Below are 25,166 nucleotides of genomic sequence, written 5' to 3' on the forward strand. Positions count from 1 at the left end.
GGTGAAGAATGGATTGTGCTCATAATGGTATGAGCTAATGAAAAAATATTCCTGAGAAATGTTTTGAAAGAGCGGCTGGCTCCTATCTGAGCTTTCAATTTCAGCCAACTTAATGCACAGCACTCGAAAGGCAGATGTGTAACGACTGCTCTGGAAAACGAATGCATTAAATTTTCCTGTTTGGTTGTTTTTTGGTTTGGTTTTTTTTTAATTGAGACTGCCACAGCCCTCTCCCCTTCAGAAGGACACAAGGCATATTCCAGGGCATCCCTTTAACACCCTTTGATTCACAGAGATGCTGAGCTTGCAAAAAAACCATGAAAAAGGTGCTTTACCCGAATTATTGGCAGAATATTTCCTGCCTGCATTGTCACAAAAATCAGGAAAAGCTGGACTGCTGCAGCAGGACGCATGCAGTCCTGTTAATCAAACTCAAATTTACAGGTCTAAAGCTGCAGACTCTTAGCAAAAATGAAATAGGTCATCAAAACTTAATTCACCCTGGAAAGACTCAAAAATGTTACTGCACCCTCCCATCTATATTAAACCAAAAATCCGAGTGCTTATTATACAGTATATACACCAGTGCTTTCTTCTTCTCTTGAAATGGCATGTAAATCCAATTCACTGTAAATGAGCAGACTGTCAGAGTTTGCAGGGAAGCAAAGAGAAAAGGAAAGCTTTACTCCAGAGAGTCTGCAGTGCACTTACTTATTTCTATTATTGTGCAAATTATTTTTGTAATGAAGTATTTTCATTTCTGGGCTTACCAAAAAAAAAAAAAAAAGAATCTTCCCTTGCTCCCCAACTCTCTCTCCTATATTAGTATGAGTGTGTCAAATGGAATAAATTACAGCTGAGGAAGAAGAAACTGCATCTATTTTCATGGAATTTTATTTGTGTTATACTTCAACACATTAAGTGCATTTCATAATTTCAACAATAAAAAGAAGAGGTTCATGTTTATTGATCATGAGAGGTGTCTGAAGGAATTTTTTTCTTTAAAATCACTGGCTTAAAAAAGTATTTGGAGCTGTTATACAAGCAAATATCAAGACAGTGTGTTTTTCAGAATCCAAAACAGAGATCAGCCCCTACAATCCCAGCTTCTCGCTCTACAAGCTTGCAAGAAAACTGGTGTGAATTTAACACCCAGGCGAAGTTGTTTTCCTCAGCAGAGATTCCACAAGACTCAACATTTTCATTCACACTTTATATTGAGGTTCCACATGCTGGTTAATCCTCCAGAAAGGGTTAACAAATGATGAATTCATGGGATGAGCTGGTTATATACAGATCAAGAGCTGAATATGTGGGATTGCAAATAAGACCTGCAAGTTGGGATTTACATATATCTGTGTGTGTGTCTATGTGTGTGTATATCTATCTATCTATCTATCTATCTTTATGTCTTACAATTCAACTTCACATCTGATTTGTAATATATAATTGGCCTTGATGCTGTTAATATTTATTTCAGGGATGGTAAAACTGAATTGCCTTGCTCACAGCCACAAGGAGAGTCTAAGCAGTCACTTTTACTGGTGAAAGGATGCCTGTAACTTGGCTGCTTACAATTCCCCTATTGCCTGGAGTAATCTCTTTGAGAAAGGTCCCCGGCCAGCCTGTCCCCTCAACAACAGCCACACACTATCACCAGGGTGCAGGAAAGGGTCTGAGGCAAGGGATCCTGCTGGGCTGCCAGGGATGGATGCCTCTACACCACACACCCAGGTCAGATGGGGGGAAGCCTTGGTGCCCAGCACGAGTGCAAGTACTACCTTCTGCTGTGTGTCACCAACCTCTGCACTTCTGCCTGTGTGTTCATTAGTGCCAGCCAGTTTAAATTTGGGTTGATTTTAGGCTTAAAATACAGCCTGCAGGTCTACCCTAAGGGTGACTAGATTCCAACCCTCTCTTAAAAATAGCTGCTGGCCCAGTTGGAGACATGCCTGCCACGTCATCCCAAAGGAGGTCCCTTGGGTCCTGCTTAGGTGCAAGGACAAAGACTCAAACCGAAGAGATTCAGGTGGAGATGCAAAAGAAATGAGATGCAAACAGGAAGGCGTTGTTTTGATTTTCCAAAGAGTAGCAGATGACAAACTCCCCACCGGCCTCCTTCAGTTTCACCAGTAACCTATATATATGTGCCATTTAACTAATGTGATTTGCAGGTTTTCAGCTTGAGGGTGATCTTATAGTAAATTAAACATCCAGTTCCCGTGTACCGTACATCTTAAAAATGCAGATTTCACAAAGAATGCTCAGAGTACAGGAAACATTGATATGATGACTCTGCATTCCGTGCTATTAGTCAGTGCCGATCAGTGTTGAAGCTTAATAAACTTGTCTTTTTTTTTTTTTTTTTTTTTTTTGGCTAAGGGCCTAGCATAAAAAACATTTAAAGGGACAATTTTCAGGATCAAAATGACATATTTTCACTCCATCTGACAGAACATCTGATGATATTAGGCTGAAAGACTTTTTAACAATACATTCTCTCGCGGAGAAAGGGATGCTTTTTCACCTCCGTAAGACCGGCTGTCTGGATTTATTTCTGCATTTCTGGTCAGCCACTCTTCTCCTTCCTTTCAAAAAGGGATTCCTACCTGCCACGCAGGCACGGTTTGAGTATCAAATAGACAATGGACCACAAGTAGTACAGGTCAAACTTATCTAGAGGTTCGCAACCTTTCCTTCTGATCAGCCAAGTCTGTGGATTTGCCTCTGCATGTTGGGTTGCTCCCACAGGCTATAAAATGAGGAGCCCAGCATCAAACACATGCGACTCAAGGAAGCACTGAAGTCGGGAAAGGTGCTGTCTGCTGCTGGTTGGAGAGAGGATGGCAGTCTAAAGCTGTCTTGCCTAACTTTGGCCATCTACAGTTTAGGTGTCCAGTTTTATAAAGTCTTAGCTAAAACGTTATCAGTTGGCTGCTGTCAACGTCAAGGGATCAACTCCTCTAAAGGTGGCTGACCTCACCTCTCCCAGCAAGACGTGGTGGCTTGTTACATGGGAATCTTTCCCCCACTGCTGACAGTCCACACAGCTGTTACCTTCCAACCAACTCCCAAAACTTGGGCATCATGATAACACACAGATGTCCTAAGCTCAAGCTGTAAGAACAGGATGAATACATGAGCTCTGAGGGAGCGGACAAAGCTCAGGAGCAGCGAGTGCTTTGGGCAATGAGAGCAGGCAGAGGAGAATGCTGCGGGGAAGGGTAACAGGGCACAAGGGTCAGCACCCGCATGCGCATAGCTCATAAACATTATGCTGCTGCTTCTGCTGCTTGCTAATTCTCTCTCCTGCACTAGGGGCAGGTTTCAATAATTCAAAATCCAGAAAATCAATGATTTTTTTGTGTGTGTGTGAGCATTTGATATCATTATTTGTACTCTTTGCTCATAGGCTTAGCTGCACTTTCTGGCTGTTTTGCACACCTCTGGGGGCAAGAAGTAGATACAACCATCCGTAAGCAGCTAGTAGGATGGGGTGGCTATGTACCCCTCACTGGTGGAGCAGAAATAGCCAGAAGGTGACAGTGGACAAAGCTTAAAGTTCTTGTTACATGAAGGAAGGTGTGAAAGTGCACAGAACCAAGTATAGGGTTCACCTCAATACATCCAAACATATCACAACCACAGGTCCAGCTATGCTGCTAGGACAGTTTGTGTGACATATCCAGTGATAAACCTCTGGATTTGGGGTGGGAAACTTTTGTCTGAATGTAGGAACCCTGTGTGACAAGGTGCATATACCTGTTTGAAAAAGAGATGAGTTGTTCTCGTAACTCCATCAAGACCAGCTCCACCATCCCTAGCATGGGTGTCTAGGTATCGCGTTTGAATCCAGAGTGCCATGTTAGCCAGCAAAAGTTATCTGAGATGAAGTTTGCCTCTGCTGGGGGGGAGCTTTTTTCAATCTGAGCCTCCTGCCTTCTGACAGCACTACATCCAACTTGCAGAATAACATCCTGACGGGTCTAATTTTTTAGCTTTACTCAATATGCTTCAGTAATGAGCATTTCTTGCAGGCTGTATTAGATTGCTTGTGCTAACCCAGGAGAATAAAGGAGTAGAGATTATTTTCTGTATGCTACAAAGGAATTAAACCTTGTAATAATCATGGGAAATCTCCCTGAAGAGTCAACAAGCTTTCCTTTTCTCTCTTCTAAACCCCAAAAATTCTGTCCTGAAGAATCAAAATTATATCCCTTTATTATACATTTTGAGGAGTACAGACAGTTAGACTGTCCATTTGCTGTCCAGAAGTTGCCTTTTCTCTTGAGCAAATAAACAACAGTTAATTATGCATAAATGGGGGTTTTGGGAGGGGGGTGTTTTTTGTGGTTTTTTTCATCCAGAAGGGAAGGGGGGAAAACAGACTTTTTATCCCTGTTTGTAAGCCTGTGAAAAACCCTTGCATACAATCTGTCAGAGTCACACCTGGATCCAGAGCTGCCTGCATTAATTATCAACTTTTCTATGTGTTAGTGCTAACATATGGCATTTAATTACTCCCTCCAAATTGACAAAGTTGTGCCATTTAGAATTTCAAAATTATTTTTTCAAGTTTTCACTAATAAAATAAATAACAATAAATTATAAGATCACTCAGCTACCCACTCCTCTTTTTTTTCTTTCTTTTAAAGTAGGGATTTTTCTCATTTTCCTTGAAGTGGTGACGCTTTGGTCCATTTAAGAGCAAACTGTCCGCAGGATATGTGCCTGAAAGTACTGACTGTATTAAAATTTTGATCCAAGACAAAGTTAATTATTTGCTAAATTGTAGCATGTTAAAGGCCACAGACAACTTAGAGTCAAGCATGTATTTATGTGCTTCTTCGCATTAGCGTGCAGGAACCCCTTGTACTTGAAAATGGGAGGATATCCTTAAATGGACCATTACTGTGAGTGATTAACAGTCAAGATGAATCTAGCAATAGCGGAGCCTTCTTGAAACCATGCTTTTCTGGCAGGTAATCCTTAACAAAAGCTTTGCAGATAGGTTAAAATAACCACCTATCGATACAAAAGTGGTCAGACTGGATCTAACGGGTGATCAAACCAGGACATGCTAAAAAATTCACCATTTGAAAATCTTTCAGTGATGTTACATTTCTCAACAGTAAAAGCCTTTTCAGAATCCTTCTGGGTAGGCAAATTAATTAGATCTGAAGGCAAGTCTTTCCCCATCAACTCTAGCTGATAAAAGCTTGGTGGAAGAAATTAAGCTTTACTTTATCTGCACGAGCAGAGGGATGGTTCAGAGTTGGTTACACAGATCTACTGGCCAGCCAGAAGAAAATAGATCTTCAGGTTGCTAATGAAGTCCGAAACCTGCACAGGTGCCCAGGCACTTAGTCAAACTTGCAGAGGGTGCCTCTTCCACACCCATCTCCCAGTTTACAGGAGGAGGGCTTGGCCTTTTTTGCGAAGGGATACGTTTCTGAAGTGATGCAAACACCTAAAGACAGGAACAGTCATGGAGCAGGAGGAGCATTTGATCCTGGTACTCCTGGGCTTGGATGCTCAGTCAAACCTTTTTGCAAGGGACTAAAGATGGGGACGGGACATCTCACCACACAGCAAATAGTATTCTTTGAAAACCTCTGTAAGGTGTATGAGGGGATCTCTCCTTCCTTCCTGTAGACCTTGAAAAGGTCTCCCAAGCCTTCACAAACATGTGCAAGCTCAGATGAATTGTAGTGAGTGTTCAACCTCTCCTACATATCTTTCCAAATCTGGAAATTTTGACCAAGAGTATTTCTTTAACCTCTTTGAAACTTGAGAAACACCACTTTATCTAGGGATCCGCCCACTACTCAGAAGCCAAAAGGTCTCAAGCTTTCCTCAAAAGCTCTAACACCATGGATCATAAAACCCAAGATGCCTCGGCATGCCTTCTTTCTTTTCCCCTTTGAATTTACCAGTCTGGTTGAAGAGGTACAGTTTACAATTCGCTGTTGGCACAGATAATACATGTCCTCAGATGGAGAGTCTGCAGCATATGGGAAAACACGTGCCAAACAGGCCTCTGCCTCCCCCATGCTGCTGTTCTTTCTCTTTTTGGCTCTCCAAGCTGCTTGCAAACTCTCACCTCCTGCATGGATCCCATGCCTACACACTATTTTTCCGAAGAGTTGTACCACTGTTACCAGCATCATGGTTTAGCTTGACTTCTCTTTCCCCAGTCATTAAAAAGTAAGAGTTCCCACACCCAGAACATGCCTACCAGAAGTACCTATACCCTCCAGGAGTCAAAATTTAAAAACATATTTAATTTGACAAATGCAACCTCTGATCTGTCAATGTGTTTTCCCCAAAATATAAAGAAAGGCAAGAAAAAATGAAGGGGTGGGGGGTGCGGGGGGAAGCCAATCCGTCATGACTTTCATGCTAGGAATAGGTGCAAGAAAACAGGAGAGTGTTCCCATAGTGCAGCCAAGAGCACCATGCAGCCTAAGGGCAGCAGCGAGGAGTTAACCTACCTTGCTTTCCAAGCAGGTGCCACTTGCAGAGCAAGACGGAATTTGCACAATTCCCCACAGTGCTTTGCCAGTACATTCAATTTTTAGGAAGAAAAACTTCAGGTAATGAACGAGTAACTCATTGGGAGACAATTTTTGCCTGTTGCCTCTTATTTTGCTAACTTGCCAAGAACTTGAGGTGAAATTTGTCTTTGAAAGAAGATACCCTAGAGGCTATACTTAGTTCAGAGGGCCCAGACAGGTGTCCTAAGGGAAAACTGTGCCTGCTGCAAGCACAATAAATCCAAGGGAGTGGGCTTTGGATGCCAGCAACAAAGTTCTCCTTGACCACAGTGGGGCCTGAAAAGTTTGGTCCTTCTGCCCATACAGGTGCCTTGGCCTCTCTTCTGAGCATTCAGAGACAGCACAAAATCACTGCTAAAACTCAGCCCAAGAGAGAGAATGCTTACAAATGGCTGATGGCTCAAGCTTCCTGTGCTAGTGGCCAGTTTTGTTTTGAAAGTTGCCATAATAGGAAACCTAAGTTTTAATTTCCTTCCAAACTTTATAATCCTTGGAGAAGCCTGAAAATGGGATGCACTACAATTAGCTAAAAAGCAGCCTTAAAAAAGCCTCGCGGAGAGATTTAGAGCCCAATCATAATTTACATTTGCAGGTATGTAGATCTCTAAGTGCACGGCTTCTGCCCTGATTACTAATTAATGAGGTGCAAAGATGCCTGTTGGAGGAACCAGCTCTGATTATGTGGGTCTTATGGGAAAATGAAGCTCTTGCAATCTAAGAAGGCAGATGATATCTTTAACATATATTTAAAAAAATTACAGGAACAAATCAAGGGGCAAAATATACACATGTATATATTTTTAAAGAATCACACACAGCCAGGTTGTGCTACCATCCGATTATCTTATTTCCTTGAATATACAAACCTGGCATGTTTAATAGATTTAGCATGCCATCTATTTTGCATGTCATATACATCCAGTTAGGCAGTACCCTAGTATTCTGAATGGATATTACTGTTTTTATAGCATTCAGTTTACAATCACTGAGAGGAGCAAGTATACAGAGAGCTGCGAGGTAGGCTTCCCAGTTCAGAACTGAGCATATGATTAAAACCTAAATTTGGCTCAGATCCAGAACAGCATCATTCTATAAGAAGGAAGAGTAGGCAAATGTCTAAGGCACATCAGCTGCTAACACAGTTTGTTAGCAGAGATTTTTGATTTGTTTTTTTTCTTTTTTATTTTCTCCATTAAAATTCCATCTTATCAATATCAGGTGCTTCCACATCACCTTGCTGCTAGGAGTTGACAAGGGAAAGATGTACACAGCAAGGTAGGCTGTGACACACAGCAGTTGCAAGGCAGGTTGTTTTTCAGAACATTTCCTTCCTTCTTTAAAGCAGAGAAGTAGGAGTTCAGAGCAGGTCAACATCTTCCCCAGCATGTCAGGTTGTAAGGAAACTACCTCATATAATTTTCACCACACAAGAAGTAAAGCATAAACTCTCACAATGTTGTGTTTTCTTTAGTTTAAAGGGAGTCACACTTAAGTAAAAATAAATTAAACACATACCATTTGACTTTTCACTGTCTGCGGGTTTCATCTGAATAGGATGATGCATCTAAAGACAAAAATGAAAAAGAGAAAGGCAGGTTGGATAGTCATAAGAAATCAAGAATCGTGTTTTTAATGAAGGCCTAAAAAGTTACACAATTAATATTAAACATGTTGAAATTATATAAATCCAAAATATCACTATATTACTATATTATAAACTTTTAAGAAAAAATAAGATGGTAAAAGAGCATTTCATAACCAGGAAGATTAAAAAAAATAGATCATTTGGCCCACAGGATTCATATAAAACTTTGATTTGCTGTATCTAGTTTCAGAAGACCTCTAAAGTTACAGCCCTCATTAATTTATGGCATGCTTGGTTTCTGTTTTACCAACTTGTTTTCCTTGAGCTCAACCACTGCCAAGACTGAGATGGAATTTTCAAGTAATTTAAGAGCTAGCAAGCATTTCAAACATACTCAGAGAAGTCGAGTTTGACAAATGAACTTTGCTTGTAATTAAAAAAAACATGTGATGATTCTTTCAGGACTGAAGAGGAAGAGAACCGTGCTTGCTATAATAGTTTCCCATAACTGTTTAGTATCTCATTTATTTTATTATTTTTTTTAAAAGAATACATTATATATTCATTCATAAAGCTTCCATCACAACATGGCACAATTCTGGCTTCCATAAAAACTCCTAATATTTTTTCCTATTCGTCTGTGAGTGTTGCTCTTACTGGAACCAACACCAACCCCTGTGCGCAGCACGCTATGCTCAACATCGCACCGTATCCTTCCTTGGCATGTGTGGTATGGTGCATCCTCAGCTTTCTTTACTAAATGATATTCCCCTCACACTGAATTGTTAACTGATAACTCCAACTGATTATTACGAGCAGTGTTTTCTGTTGTTTCAGGAATAGCAACACCATAACAGCTGAGCTTCCCCTGATCAGAGTGTGGGGCTTTTCCACTGGACGTTGGTTATAGCTACCTGTGTTGTTCACTGCCATGGATTCAGCGAAATTTTGTTACAGCTTCTCAAAAGCCTTCAGAAATGACCTCACATTGAGTTTCAATGTGGGAGACATTTAAGCTTGCAAACCCCCCCCCCACTTTTATCTTCTTTCATTGGGCTCTGCAGAACTGCCAGCATTTGACGGCACAAACCTTCCGGCAGCAGCAGGGCCCCTGCCTTTTCTCCCCACAGCAATTCCTCATCATTTCACGTGAGCAGGTAAAAAAATCTATGCTCTTTCTGCTTTTGTATCATTTTTCAGTGCAGCAGAGCTCAGTATGGCCTGAAAATGTCAGAAGCAATTCCATTTTTTTCTGTAAAAGACTATTATGGCAAACTTTGGGAAACAAAAACAGCTGAGCAGGAGAGAACATCCAGGCACTCATATCAAATGTGCTTTCAAAACAGCACAGAAAACCAAATCTGCATTGCTTTTGGTGGAGCCACTTAACCTCCAGGGACACGGTTGCTAGATTCTTTAGAAAATATAAAATATCGCTGTGAATGTGTCCATAAGATTTACTCCAACCCCAGAATGCTCCCTGGCCCTGCAAATCAATGTATTCCCTGTACCGCCTGCAGAACCCCCTGCTGTGCCCAAAGGAAAAGGCAAAGCCACAAGGTGGATGTAGTCACCAGGATCCATAAATTTCCTTCGATTTTAATAATTGTGTTCTCTTTGAATCATTTTTTTTTTTCCCAAATGGACTTTAATAGCCCAGCACTTGTCTGCCACCACTCTTATTCGATCTAATTTATAGAAAAAGGGAACTTCTATTGTACTCTAACTAGTGCTTAACGTTTATCCTGGCATCAACAAAACGCTGGGCACTCCAGGAGTTTCTAAATTCATGGGAATGTGATGCTGCATTTCCACTCAGCAAACAAAAAGCGAAAGAAGAAAAAAGGTGTAACTTGTTCCATAAGCCCGTTGCAGGTATCGACGTCTCTGAAGAACAATGAAGTAGTGAGAAAATAGAGGAAAGAAAATTAAGCCTTGTAAATTTGGGAATAGGCAGGTTATAGAAAAAAAACACCAATCCAAATGCAGACCTTTCATAGACAGAGAATCTATCACTCTCACTTATATATAACACTCATTTATATGCCTTTAAATGGAGATATTTTGAATAAAGGCAATTCTATCAGTGTTAAAAACCTTGCACTTTGCAAACTGCCTGAACCAGAGAAGCCAACTTTAGACCAAATTGATGTGAACAAGTCATTTTTGTAGCCCCGTGGTCACAACATAAAGATCAGCGTTACCTGACAGTTACCACATCATAAACCATCCTCTTCTGTCACACATAATTACCCCAAGTTCATTAAGTCAGTAATCTGTTATGCACACAAAGCGTGAGGCAAGAATTAACAAGACGCTTCCACTGGGTTTTGACTCGGTTTCAAAGGTTCCTGCTAAAAACTCGTGGTCCAAACTCTCTTCGTACCAGCAAGCCAAAGTCAGGAGCGACGCTGTTGTGCTTAACAAAATTATATTGGTGAAAAACTAATAAAAGATTCAGATCAGGTCTGGGGAATGTAAACTGCAGAATACCCACGGTAAAATGGATGCTATACACAAACATGGCTTCATTGAAGAGGAAGGTGGAAAAATACGTGACTGACAGTTTCCTAACATGAGAGGGCTCATGCTGAAGCTTGTTTAACCCTGACCATCACCAATTGATACATTAACAACCTTTAACACTAGATTCAATAAAACATGCCATTTATAACCTGAAATGGGTTTTACAGAGTCACTGGTTCGCATCTCATTATTAAACTCATTGCTGACCTCTAGAGACAACTGCCGTGACAATACATATTATAAGCTCTCTACCCATAAAATATTTAAAAGTAGGTGTAAAAAAGAAAAGAAAAGAAAAGAAAAGAAAAGAATGAATCTCAAAGAAGTGTGCAGTGAATAAGAAAATTAAAGGGGCAGAGACAAAGGCTAAATAGGTACTCTCCTTTCACTCTACAATGAGCAAAAGAGAAAATAATCTGTGCGTTTTATATCTTGCTTGTATAACTGCAGGCTATAAAATAATAAAATAGCTGTGCTTTCTGAGGCCCTCCAAAAGATTATAGATGATATAAACCTGTTTCAAATTAGATGCCACTCACTAGAATCATGTCATCTACTGAAATGAAGGATTTCATGTCTTATCAGAAAGCTGTTATTGTAGCTATACATCACAAAGCCATACACTTATGGATCTCAAGGTAAGCGATTTCTCAGTATGTCATGTCACACAGAAAAAACATGAAACGTTTTCTTCTGGGCTTGAAGAAAGCTTTGCCTATGAAAATACAGTATTTATGAATGCACAGTTGCAATTAATAAATAGGCAACAGTAAGAAAAATAACTGCAGAAAGTAATTTATAGGCATTACCATCACCCTGTGCTCAGACCGTATAGTGAAAGAGAGCCAGGCAGCTCGCAGGCGAGTTCCTTGAGTGTGGGCAGGTTCCCCTGGCAAGCACCATGCATGGGGACAGCAAAATCAGGCTGCAGAATGGGCTGGAAGGAGCAACTGCTCCTTGGCAGGATTTTAGAGAGCTCTGCCGAATACAGTTGAGCTGCCAGCAACGGCACGACCTACCTTTCCTATAGGTGCTCACTAGCCATAGGTCTCAAAACACGCCATGCCAACGTTTTACAACCCAGAGCAGAGAAACGCCTCCCGCCCGAGGTTGTGCAGGGTCTTGCGGCAGTGCCGGCAAGGCAGGGGCTGCACCTGCCGCTGGCACTGTCACAGAGGCCACACACAGCCCAAGGCCAAGCACATCCCTGCTCCGCCTTGGGCACATCCCAAGCAAGGCTGCTGATGTGGTCCATGGGAATCAAAAATGGGAAAGAAGCAGCTGTCAAACATGCAGCCCTGAGAAACCCCCTGAAGTCAATGAGGACCTGGCCGTTGGCCACCTCGAGGGTGGCAGCAGGACCCAGCCGTGGCCTAGAATTACAGGTGACCAGTTACATCTTTCTTCCCCCTCTTTTTCCTGAGTACATCACACTGTATGCAAATACAACTTCATCACAGAAAAAAACGCACCAGAGCAACCCCAAAACCTCTTAAACGCATGTGTCCTCTCCAGCTTTAGAGCCTCAAAGTCATCGTTTCAACAATAATAATGCTACCTATTTACATTCTTGTCAAAGCCATGTGACATCTGCATGGGAGAAAACAAGCCGGCTAAGAGTCTATTTCTGGCAAAAATATTGCAAGGAAATTAGATTAACCTGGGTGGAATTCTATCTGGGAATTTGGAGTCTGTCGTGGTGATTAAGTCATCATTTCTGTCAGATTACTCTAATCGGCTGTCAAATACGATTCCACAACCCCATCTGTAACTTGGCATCCTCGTTATTCAGTTGATGTTACCTTCTGTATACAAAACAAACACCAAACAAGGAGGTGTGTGCAGCCTAGCATTTAGCAGAGTCATTAGCTGTGATTACTATTGTGTGCTTGCACATTGCATGAGGTGATCAGCTTACAGCTTGTTTTATTTAGTCAGGGAATGCTTCAAATCAGGCGTAATCTTAAGCCCGGCGTGCTGGAGGTGAGTGGGGAAGAACCATCTCCAGGCATGGCCGAGCATGGGACCAGCATGCTCCGAGTCACCACTGCTTACCAGCAACTGCCTAAACCTCATTGCAGAGCTGTCAGTAGATTTGGAGAAAAGGCTTTTGAGCACCTGCTTTCCACCTGTTTTCTGAGGCGAATGGACACTCGGATGTTCCAAGTTAGCTACAGATGCCCTGTGAGCAGCGAATTCTGTGGGTGAAGTAAGCATTGCAGGTGGAGGTAGTCAGCACTCTCAGTGATCTGTGCTGGTTGGTTTAATATGAAGTTGTTTGATACATATGTGAGTCTCTCTTACAGAGGACTTTGTTGATTAGAAAGCAGGAAATGCGTTTCAGTGAAGGTGAGGGAGCTGATGGGCTCAATTCACTGCAGCTGTGATGAGTCTGCGAAATTTGGGTGCCCTCAGAACCTCTGAAACTCTGGACATGTAATTAATGACAAAAAAATCATTATTTTATGGCTCATCGTGAAAAGACCTTCATACCCGAGTACCACATCTATTAGCAGCTTTTATTCTCTGTTCTTGCCACTGCAGATTGCACGTGCCTTGCTCCCGTCACTCCTTGTGCCTTCAGGAAAGGGGACTGCTTGTCAAGAAGGGACACCAAATGCATGTAAACCAGCCCATGCCTTCACCCAGCTCAGTGTGTCAGCGAAAGACCATCTCCTAAAAGTCAAGCACAGTGTGACTTTACATCATGCGAGCTCAGGGAATGTGTGTGGAGGACGTTATCCATGACTCCTCCCTCCATACCGTTCCTCTCATCATCTTTCTACAACCCTTTAAAGCCACCTGCAGATTTCTAGGGCTCTTATCCCTCTTCAGACCTGTGCCTTTCCTCTCCTCCCTGTCATCTGCCATGCCTGTAAGTTTCGAGCCATTGCCCCAGCTCAGTTTGTCACCCTCACAGACGGCATTGTGGGGAAGCACAACACAGACTGGAGTTACACCTTCCCCCAAGCAAAGGGCAAATCTGAAGAACTTTGGGTTATTCAGGCAACATCCAAACCAAACAAACTGCAGTAGGATTAAATGATGACAGCTTACGTGTATCTTGTCATTTCTAGCTCTTTGGGACTTGCTTCCTGCTAGCATACATCATTGTTGAAGCCAACGGGGACTTCTTTCACATTTTTTACATCTCAGAATTGTAAAATGGCAAGAGGGAACAGGGAAGAGAGAAGAAGAGATGTCAGACCTTAAAAAGAACCATAACATTCTTCCTGCGGGAAGGATTATAAATCCATAAACCTTTTGGAACCAATAGGAAAACCAAAGAGGAAGCAAATACTAAGGAGCAGCAGGGACAGGCTAAGGGCATGGGAGAAGAAGAAAAGCACCTAAAGAGGCACAAGTGTGAAAAACAGTGGGGAAAATTCACGTTCTTTGCCTAAGTCTGGTCTGGGAATGAATTTAAAGCTTTCTCCAAGCTCCTGATCCAATCAATTCATGAGCACAGCTTAATTAGACCAGAAGTCCAAGGAAAAGAAGAACCCAAATCTCTACCTGCCAGCTTCCTGAACACCTTCACTGAGTCTGGAAGATAGGAAGGAATGTATTGACCTACCAAAAGACCCGGGGAAGAAGAGAAAATGGTCCATAAGCACCGGAGAAACTAAATGATTCTCAGTGTCTTCAGAAATCGTAGTTTTTTCTGGATTATTATGTGCAGACACCTCTACACACACACCAGCCCCTCATTTCAGCTTTTAGCTCCCAAGTTTTTCAGTAGGATCCTTTTGGAAGAGCTCTTGAACATATTTCTCACATCACTTCAATGCCAACTGGTTTTGTTTTTGCAAACCCTTGTGACTCACAAGTAATAGAAGTTTCCCTGAAGTGAAAGAGGTGTATTTTCCTATCAAAGAGAACTGTTTAGAATGACTTCTCTAGGGTCAAACTAACTTGAATTACACAGTCAATATCTGGCTACAGCTTTGGGGAACTTCTCCAGGAACTGGGGACAGTCTCTGAGGCTAAATAAATACTAGTGAATAAAAGAGGCAAGGGACCACTCTCTGGCTCTTAAGAGTAGTGTGGCACTGCTAGCATTTACACAGGTGTACTTCTCCTTCCTCTCCAAACAGGATGCCCTGGTCCATACTCCCCAGTGGGAACAGTGTCTGGCCCACATTATTCCCCCAAATATGCCCACACACCAGACAGGAAAGTGCTAACTGGCACCGAGACCAACGCCATCGTCCTGCTTGCTTCACTGGCACCAGCAAAGCTTTGGATTCTCAGTATTGGTTTAAGCCATTTACCTTAGCTTATTCACAGGTAAAAGGAGGACAGATGTGCATCCATCACCTAGACTCACAAATAAATGCAAAGCAGTAGCTGTAACTGCCTGAGAGATGGCATAGCCAGAAGTTTGTTTACTGTCATCCTTTCCTAAATCCCAATTTAAGGGATTTAAACTGTGTTAGGTATTCATACAATTTTTGTAGTAGAAGAATGTGGTCTGTTACTTGGGCTCTTCGATTACTGACAGACATATAAATATATATATATTTATGCATGCATATTTTGGAGAGACAGTGAGATGGAGAGAGGGAAGGAGAAAGGGAGAGAAGCAGGAGAAAATGAATATTGCTGGTGGGTGCCAAATATAGTTCATGCAGTAATGCACAACATCATTATTTTCTATTTAGAGCACAGAAACAAGCATATAGCTTGCTTAAAACAAGTTGTTTCTTTTACTGGAGAACACTAAAACTGCTGAAATTCAATGACTTTTGGAAGCTTTCCAACTCAGTCATTTGCAATCCACTACACTTCGAGTTTTAAATTCAAGTTAAATTGAACATTAGCTTGAGAGACTAAAAACAATGCTGCGCTTTGAAATAATAATAATAATATTCTAGCGATCCCTTCCCCAGTCACCCCTGCATCCTGCTGCCCCTCCCGTATATTTACTAATTAGGCTGTAACGTTCAGTCTCCTTTAAAAGTTGTACCCTTATATAGAAATGAAAAAGTCAGTGGTTTTAGAAGTGACAACTTCACTTCCTAATGTCCAAATAACTACTGTTGCTCTGGTAGAAGTTATACTCCATTTATTTAATTCCTTCATTTCTTAACACCCACACAAATGGCAACAACTCCAGTACACTTGCGAGCCAAACGGAGTGGAGATAAGGAAGGGGAGGTACGACCAAACTTTCTCTCTTCAAAATCACGTGGAAACCAAAGTGATTAACTATCTTTTCATCAAACAAATGAGCCTTTACAGAACCTATTCAATCCTAAAAATAGACATTAAGTGGGATTCTATATCTAGTTGGGAATAATGCCTTGGGGATATTTTGTATCATCCATGCTTAAAAAGCAAACCCATTAGACACATGAAGAAAATATCAGATATTATTTTAACAGCAAGAGTTATCCATCTCATCCGCAGCAGCAATAACACTTGTTGACATTTTGCCAATTGAAGTTTGCATGCCAATGAGGTTTGGGTTTTGGTGGGTCCATCCCCCGTTCTGTGTCCATCCCCGTTCCCCCCCCCCCCCTTGCATTAAAATGGTAAGGCACAGAAAAATAACAAAAGTCTCTCTGTGACATTAATTGACTGGGTTTGAACACCCATGCGAGGTAATTGTGAGGAGCAAAAATTACTGCCCATGTTCCGGAGCGGAGGAGGGAGCGCAGGGCAGCGGCGGTTTGCCCAGCAGCACGCAGGGAGGCACCGCGTGGCACAGAATGCCCACCCGAAGGGAGGCAGCCGAGCCGCCTGGGCTGCAGCAGCGCCCGAGCGCCTCATGGTCTAGTTGATTTCTCCTTCTACCACCACGGCGAGGTGCTTACCACTGCACGCTCTTATTTAGCAGAAAGGAGACAACGAGGGGAAAAAGGCACAGAGGCTATACGTGATGCATCTGGAATTACTCCACAACCAAAGCCAAGTCTCTCAAGCCAAAATCTCCTAGTTTCATCACCAGGTGTAGGTAAGGCACTAATAGGTGGGTGTACCGCACACAAGCAGACTTTTTTTACACTATTACTTGCTAGATAACCTGCTGAAGAGGTCATGTAAGAACCTGAAGCAGTGATCCAGGATAGCTGGAGGAACCAAATGCCAGCCAAGTGGTTGTGGGTTTGGGATCTCAGTTAGTTACTAACACAGCCTCATGCTGCATTGGGTGGATTCGCCCAAGGTGACCTAAGATGCCAGGACTTGATTCCCAGCATGACACAATCCTTACAGCCAACGTCCCACTGGACATGACTCAAGTGTTCTGAAGCCGTACTTTCTTCCATCTCCTTAGTCGGGCGTTTGTTTCCAGAAGTCAACAGGAGATTGAGACTTAACAAGGAGTCCTTTTCCTTCAAATCTAAGAGCACCACCCCTCTCCATCGCCCCCCACCCCCTTAATTGGGAAACAGAGCCAGAACACAGCCAAAACATGCTACCTATTATCTCATCTTCTATGAGAAGTCTTTCTACTTCCCATGGTAATGAACCAGAGGTCCCTTAAGACCCCAGCAGGTGAAGGCAGCAAAGCAGAGGTTTGTGCTTACTTTAGTGGTCTGCAGAGGCTTATTTCACCTTTTTTCTCCTAGCAAAGTCAAATCCCCTGCTCTAGGAAGCATGGATGACTGAAGGCATATTAAGGGAAGTTTGCCCTTCTCATTTATGACTTCAGAATCTACGAAGCCTCAAGACGATGTTCCCATCTTAAAAAAAAAAACCTCCCCTGTTGCCAAATGGAAACATTCAAGTAGCTCTGGCTGTAGGCACCATTTTAAGGTGCCAACGTTTCAGCATGGTCCACAAGAAACCTCTCCCTTTCTACAAAAATCCCTGATTCCGCATCAACATCCAGGATGATTTTTAGAAACTTCCAAAGGAAATGAAGCAGCCCTCTTCCCCCATCTTCTCCACCCCCGAAACACAGTCCCAAACAAGTCTAACATAAATTCTCTTTTAGGCTGCCAATGACCATGAAGAAATTTAGTTTAAATGAAAGGTTTTTAAAAACATGCAGTGGCTTTTGTAACGCTAAACCCAAACTTGTCCGTGACTGAGGGCATGGCTACCATGATATTACAAGTTTGTTTTACAGCAGTTTTATTTTAAGATTTATGTTGTTCAGTGTTTGCATGTACTGCCTTCTCTGTGAGCTATGCTCTGGGAAAACACTGTGTGATTATGCTCAGCAATACCCTCTACCTTTGCCAAGCTGAAATTCAGGGAATAACCCTCTAAATGGAATGACTAGTGACAGCAGCATTTCAGAAAGGCAAGAAAGCCTAGTCAGGGTCTCCTCTGTTTCTTTCACAATGTTATCTCATCTACGCTTATCTTTTCCATTTTTTGCTTTCATTCAATAAAAGAGAAACCAGCCTCAACCACTCCCTGAGTTTCACATCACAGATTTTTCTCTTCATTTACTAAGCAGATCTTCTGCCTGACTCTTTCTGCAGCACGGAAGGTCACCTTGATCCAACAATGCACTTGGTCTCCTCTACTGACGGAAACTAGAGTCTATAATCTTGTACAAGACTCAAATTCTAGGCTGTGGGACTTTTACTTAAAGCTTTTTTAAAGTTCTTGTTGGAAAGCTTTTATATTTGCATTACAATGTACCAGCAAGAACATCTTACAGCTAAAAAGTGTGATTGAGGTAAGTCTAAAATAAGGCCAAAAAGCATCAAAACTATAACTTCTATTGAAATTCTACCTTTTCAATTAGAGCAAAGGGTACAATTTATAGAAACAGTTGGCAGCGATGATGGGGGGCTGCTGCTGTTTTTACTTAGCAGAGGTGCAGAGCAGTTCTGAGTCCAGAATATAGAATTCCCACCTCTCCAGCAGTCAGGCAGGCAGGCAGGTTCTTCCCTGTTACCAAACACAGACTAATCCAGACTCCTTCAAAGGTCAGATACGAGCCCCAAACTACTTGTCAACACGCACGCCTCTTTAAATATTACAGGGAATAGCCAAAGCGTTCAGGTAGAAAAGGAGTTTTGAATGAAGATGTCAAAAATCTGACTCTCCTGACTGAGATCAGCTGGGGTAAGTAGTACAGTTTTATTGTCTAACCAGCAGAGCCATAATATTTTATGCCAAATGAGGATATGGCTCATAAATTCTATTTAAGCTCTCCATGAGCTGAAGTTACAGGAATTTTCCACAACTATCCAATATCAGCATCCAAATAAAAGCTCTCAGTGTTATGCCAATACTCTGCAGTGGTGAAATAATCTGGCTGTGTAGAGAGAATGAAAAAAGATAGCTTGGTATTTGATCCATCGATGAAAACAGAATGATACTGCAGCCACACACACTGTCCACGTGAAAATACGAACGTCTAGTTGTGGTTACATACAAACAACAGCAAGAATCACATTAAGGAACCATATAATTTTTAACCACCTTTTGCATGAACTCAGGCTCATTAATTTTTTAGCATCTCTGTAGCTAATGTACTATGCCGGTGCTTTCTTCAGGAGAAGGAAAGTACTTTTTTTATTCATACTAAACATGCAGTACACATTTATAATGCTAATCTTAAGGAATTCTAATGTATTTAAATATTTCCCTCAATAGGTGCTTGGGAAGTTAAACAAACAGTAAAATAAATGGACAACATTAGCAGAAACATGTATTTTTGAAGAATGAGTCAGTTCCAGCTGGCTGTGGTATCTGCGCTGAGCTGTGATTAAGCTTTTGCTAGTGAAAAAGGGACAGTTTCAGGAACAGTAAGGCCAAAATCAACCCGCCTCCACCCATCTGCAAAGCCCTGAACTAGCATCTGACCCCAAATATGAACCTTATGCATTCTCCTAGAGGCTGGGCCCCTCAATTCTCTTGAAAAAAACACCAATGTGCTTTGTTTAGTGACTATAAATGCCAGTACGTGAAAAGCAGTCTTCTCTTCCCTATTCTTCATATTGCTGTTCTGCTCAATTAATTAGAAGTTTTCTCGGTGTTGAGCCCCATGAGTTACATCTTTATGCACAACTTGCCTAAAGGTCAAAGAAATCTCTTTGCAGAGATGGCTTCGGGTGGAACAGCTGGAGGCCACAGGGAGCTATCAGAAAGGTCCTCTGATAAAACCAGCTGAGCTAAAAGCTCTGACATCATTCATCCTACCTGCTCCAAAGGTAGCATTTGGAGCTACTGGGAAGCCTTGAACTCCCGGTTTCATGGCATATGCCATTTTTTCTGAGCAGGTCTAATGCAGCCTGAGGGCTGTTGCAGCTTTGGTGAAACTTACAGAGGGCAATGAAAGCACAGGGGAAGATGGCATGGGTGCAAGAAAAGACATTTTCAGCAAGTCACACCCTCTATTTTTGACTCTCATGTCAACAGGGAGGAAGAGAAATGCCACACGTGAGAGGTGTTAGCTATCAGGCCACTTTTAAACTGTGATAAATCCATGTCAATCTTTGCAAAATGAACAGGGTCACAAGAAGCAAGGGCCATGCCTGCCTAAGCAGCCCTCGGAGCCCTCCAGACACGACCATATAAACACAGCATTTAAACCTGCTGTAGCTCTCACCGGCATCTTTCTTTTTAGTTAATCATATATTTTTGTACAAATAGGAGGATTCTATATTCACACAAGCACAGCAATTCTTTCACTTCTTAGCAATCACAGAAATGAGAGATGAAAAAAACCCAGTAGCTCATCTTGAATGACTTAATGCCAATACAGGATTACTGCCTATCATGCATTTCCTAATTCTTTCCTACCCCAAATGCCTGTAAGGATTGCAATTTAACTGTTTCTTTTAGAAGATTATTCTTATTGGATAGATACTGTTTTTCCTGATACTTGATGTAAGTTTTATTTCATCTCTTACGATGGTAAATCCTCACTTCTCTGTACAATCAAAATAATTCCCATTTGTCACTGGCATTTGGGCAGTACTTGGCCCTGGAGGAAATAAAGGCACAGTCTACAGCCATGCTGCTGGGAATGCTTGGTGAGGAACTCCCACAACAGCTTTTCTCCTCCCAGTATTCCTTGCAATATTTGAAATGAACATACTGTATAACACAGCACATTTTCCTCTAAGGTATTGGCATGAATTGGCCACAAAATAATACTGGTTCCTGTCTGGCAGATGCTTGCTTGAGTGATGGTCTAGAACACAAAGTGACTTCAATCATCTAAGCCATTCCAGTTGAATGGCAATTTGAAGGTATCACGTACCTTGCCTCTCTACATGAGGCTGTAATCCCACTGAGAGATCCTGGCAGTGGTAAAAAGCACTGGAGTGTTTGGGGTTTTTTCACAGTGGAATTACAAGGTTCACTTATGGAGCTACCTGACTTTCAGTTCATAGAATCATGGAATCACAGAGTGGTTTGGGTTGGAAGGGACCTTAAATATTATCTAGATCCAACGCCCTGCCATGAGCAGTGATGCCTTCCACCAGACCAGGTTGCTCATAGTTCTTAGTTTAAAACTAATCTTATCCTCTGATTAGCGTCTTATTTTCCACAATCTTATTTTCTTCAAGCCAGAATCCCATGTTCTCTATTTTAAAATCAATGGTAAGGCTCTATTCATACTTTCTTTAAGATCATTACAGACTTCTAATTATTCCTTTCAGACATGAGCTGCTTGCTTGCTTTTTCTGTTCCCCACCCCCCCACCCCGTCATGTGTTTCTCTATTAGAAGAGAAAATTTCCACTCGCCGCAACTCGTAATGGTTGTAAGTGGGACTGTGTGAGTATCCCTAGAATCAATTACAGAGGTAACGTATTAATGAGATTCCCTGATAGATTGCAAATTCCATTTGTAAAGAAGCAAAGTTGCTTATTCTAACCCCTGCTTACATATCCCCCCCGCCCCCTGTGACAGGAGATAGCCCATCTCTGAGTTACAATAGGGCGAGAGTGGAGATTGACTACAGACTGCTTTAATGCCACTCTTAATGACAACTTGTGAAGATTAGGAAGTTGTCAGAATCAGATATCAGCAAAAGCTCCAGCTTGCTTTGTGAAGTCAGTCTGAATTAATTAATGGGTAGCTTTCCTTTGATATCGCTTTGATATTTGGCTGCAGCTGGATAAAAATCAACCACAAAGGAAGCTACATTTTGTTTACCACTGCTTAAGACTCTGTTTAGTTCAATGGTGTTGGTTTTTTTTTTCTTTTGCAGCTTTTTTAACTTCCCTGGCACAAGGCAATAGAGATAGGCTTGCGCTAATAAATGGAGTTATGGTGGTGTGTTTTTCAGTGACTGCATCTCTCCACTCCTGGAGACACTCAGGCTACATTCTGGGAGCAAAGCCATTATTGATTTCATTAAAGCCGCGAGTGAAAAGATGGACTGTTCCAAAAGTAAGACAAACATTACCCTTGCCCACTCTGGTACTGCTTTTCCCATTAAAAGGTATTTAACGCTTTAATGGTATTTTCTGTTTCAGAGGGTGCTGTTCACGTGCTCCAGACACTGACAGCCTGAAACAAGCTCTGCAGCCAGGGGTCTTCCTTCATTCTTCAGGGCGGGCATACACAGCCCATTTTAGTGTCTCTAGAGGTTTTGGATGTTTACTACCACAATGGGATGAACATGTCTGTATCCCAAAGAGATGCTGGGCACCCAAATGAATCCCTGAGCACCTCTAGCAGCCCCAGTGACCCTGCTGGCAAGAGGAGAAGGGATGGCTCTGCACACCACAGGGGAAGAGCAGACAAAGAAGTGTCTCTTCCAACTAAGCTGATGAAGATGAGAATTTCTTCTGGAGAACAAGCAAAAAAAATCAATTATCTCTCTGGGTCTGCAAAGAGTATTTTTAATTAGGCAGCATATTAATTACCCAAAGTGTGTTATTAGAGCAGGAGACTCAATCAAGCCACCCAGTTTCACTGGTGTTCCAGGACATATTATGGGGTTTCTAATGACCACAAAGACGACAGAAGCTACGTTTTATCTCACCATGTATGTTGTCACATACAACGGCACAGTGCATCTCAGCAGCGTGGTTCATTACCCGACTGAGACGGGAGAAAGCTAGCTAGGGATGCCTCAGCTTCCTGCACCACCATGGGAGTGCAAACACTGAACGAGACAACATCGCATCCCTTCGACAGCGATGCACAGAGCCACGGACCACACAGCAGAGGTATTTGAAAGAAGCTGCACAGCTCACAGGGTTGGACACAATGGCAGAAGGATGCTGAACAAACAATATCTCTGTTATAAACATGCCAAGAAGCCCAGGCTCTTTAGTCATAACATAACTCAGATCCATGGGCGCCGAACATTGCTATCGAAGCAGGTAAATGGCATCCAAGGGCATCTCTAATGATGTTACTTCCTGATGCCTGAAACATTGTTTATGATTTGCCTTTCTAATTTCACTATTGTAGGAGTAGTCAGACAGCTAGGAAGGCTCCCTGAACTAGTTTTTCATTACGAAGACAATTTTAATAGCTTGTGTCATGGTGCTAATGAGGCTGACTGAAGCACCTGTACTTTCTGTTCTGGATAACAGAAAACAGTTAACACCAGCAGGAGGATAAATAGCTGTTTAAGAGAGTGCCTGGGCTATTACCCTTAGCTAAGCATCCCCCCTAAATCTTGGTGAGCTTTGCAATACTCTATAGAGTACTCTAGTGAAGGCCTCTCAATTTTGTTCAGTTTTCCATTCTGAAGTGCACAGCAAAAGGTTCTCCAGTCAGTGATTTTTGGGTGCCCAGCTTGGAAGTGATATCCTGTGAACAGATCCTCCAGGCTTGCTGAGCAAGATGTTCTAAGTTGGAGTTTAAATTCTGGAGGCATTTTGCAAAGCGATGACCTGAACTGTCCACAGTTAGGTAAAGCCATGCCACATACCAGAACAGTTTGACCTTTTGGGGATGGGCTTCAAATCAGGGCATTTTTCAGAGGCTGAGCAAGTATTACGTGTTACTTATTTTCCATCCCAATATTATTATACTTCAAAGGTGTGCAAAACACATCCTGAACTACACCAAAAGGGGGGGGGGGGGAAGCTAGCATGTACCTAACTGCATTTGCAGCTGGGTTAATGTGTTATCGCTTGTCAGCAGATCTGCTACACCAGGGAAAAACAACAGTCTGATAAAATATCAAGGATCTGAAAGAGCTCACTGGTGCCGGTACCCTGTGCAGCTCTGCACCTTCCTGACATACCCCAGGGATTCGGCTGGGGCATCACCCCCCACCCTGAGCAAGGCAGATGGAGGTTTAGCCTCCTTCTGCCAGTGAGTCAGGTCAATGGATCTTCCTGCACTTCCCTATTCTTGGAGAGTATCTCCCAAACATTTGAAGCTTTTCCAAATAATAAAAATACTTACTAGAGCATGGACTTCTATCCAGATTTCACAATTCTTGAGTCACTACCCTCAGTACAAGGCAACCAAGTGCTTTTACTTACTTTCTCCCAACCCCAAGAGAGTTTTGTATTTTCATACGCAGCAGAACAGCTTCAAGAGGAGGAATGGTGACCTCCAATCTCAACTAAACCCAGCGGTGAAGGCTCTGTTAGGTCAATTCAAGTTAAATCCTTACAACAAACAAGCCAGAGAGGGTATGAACTGCGTTCTCCTGCATGCCAGAAAGCTATCCTAATGATCAGGCTGCAGGGGAAGGTGAATCTGCCCTGCATCTTTCACTGAGAGAAAGGGACAACACAATTCTGAATTAAATGGTTTGCTCAATTAAGAGAAGTCATTGACACTTAGTTAATACTCCCCTCTCCCTCTGCCTGCATAACACCCATCGCTCTGCCATTAAGCTGCGAGTTCAGCTACTTCCAGGGATTTCACTGGGCTCCTAAGTCATTTTTTACTGCTTTACGAATTCAGGGCTAGTAATCCATTCTGTGTTTCACAGTAATGGTGGATATGAGCCCAATCTTTCCGCTAAGGAACCTGAATTTAGGGCAAATATTGATTTTTCATTTAAGTGGCAATGTCGGTTCAACTTTTTTTAAGGGCCAGAGGTGGAAGTGGTGCATTTGCATAATAAAAAAATAACTTCTAGGCTGGACAAAATGTATCATTAAGTGGTTCAATATGCATAATATTTTAAAGGAAGAAATGGGCCAGATTCACTTTCTCAACATCATTCAATGTCTTATAGCTCAGTTCCTAGGAATAGGCACTCCTTGGGAATTCTCCACTTTCCCAGCTGGTTATGTTCATCATTCAAACATTTCTAAACTTCTTGGATCCTTCATTAAACAGCATTTGGCCATGCTATATGGGTACTGAATTAGTTTAATTTGTCATCATAAATCAATCACTCCAATCCCTTAACTAACTTAATTGCTCTTTGAATTCCCTTTGTTTTGTCAAAATCTCTTGAAATCACTGATATCTCATATTCAGGCTATTATTCAAGTCATATTGGATGATTACCTTTTTATTACAGGTAATTTTTACATAATATTCACATGGTACTGACAACTCATAAAGCCTAAAGCAGAGGAGAGAACTGGATATTAAAACGCTCCTCCAGAAAGGAGCGTGCCAGGATATTCATTAGAAATGAGGTCA

General features: G+C 42.1%; 1 protein-coding gene across 11 annotated transcripts in view; it reads right to left on the bottom strand.

Moving 5' to 3' along the window:
* CELF2 (CUGBP Elav-like family member 2) overlaps positions 1 to 25,166 on the bottom strand; it is a 379,621-nt gene that overhangs the window by 71,647 nt on the left and 282,808 nt on the right. For all 11 annotated transcript variants that reach the window (XM_037388905.1, XM_037388902.1, XM_037388907.1 and 8 more), the window contains one exon: positions 8,073 to 8,121. In XM_037388905.1, the coding sequence (XP_037244802.1) occupies positions 8,073 to 8,121 (49 nt within the window). The remainder of the gene's footprint in view (positions 1 to 8,072; positions 8,122 to 25,166) is intronic.

This window comes from Falco rusticolus, chromosome 5 (genome assembly GCF_015220075.1).
Source record: "Falco rusticolus isolate bFalRus1 chromosome 5, bFalRus1.pri, whole genome shotgun sequence".
Taxonomy (NCBI): Eukaryota; Metazoa; Chordata; class Aves; order Falconiformes; family Falconidae; genus Falco; species Falco rusticolus.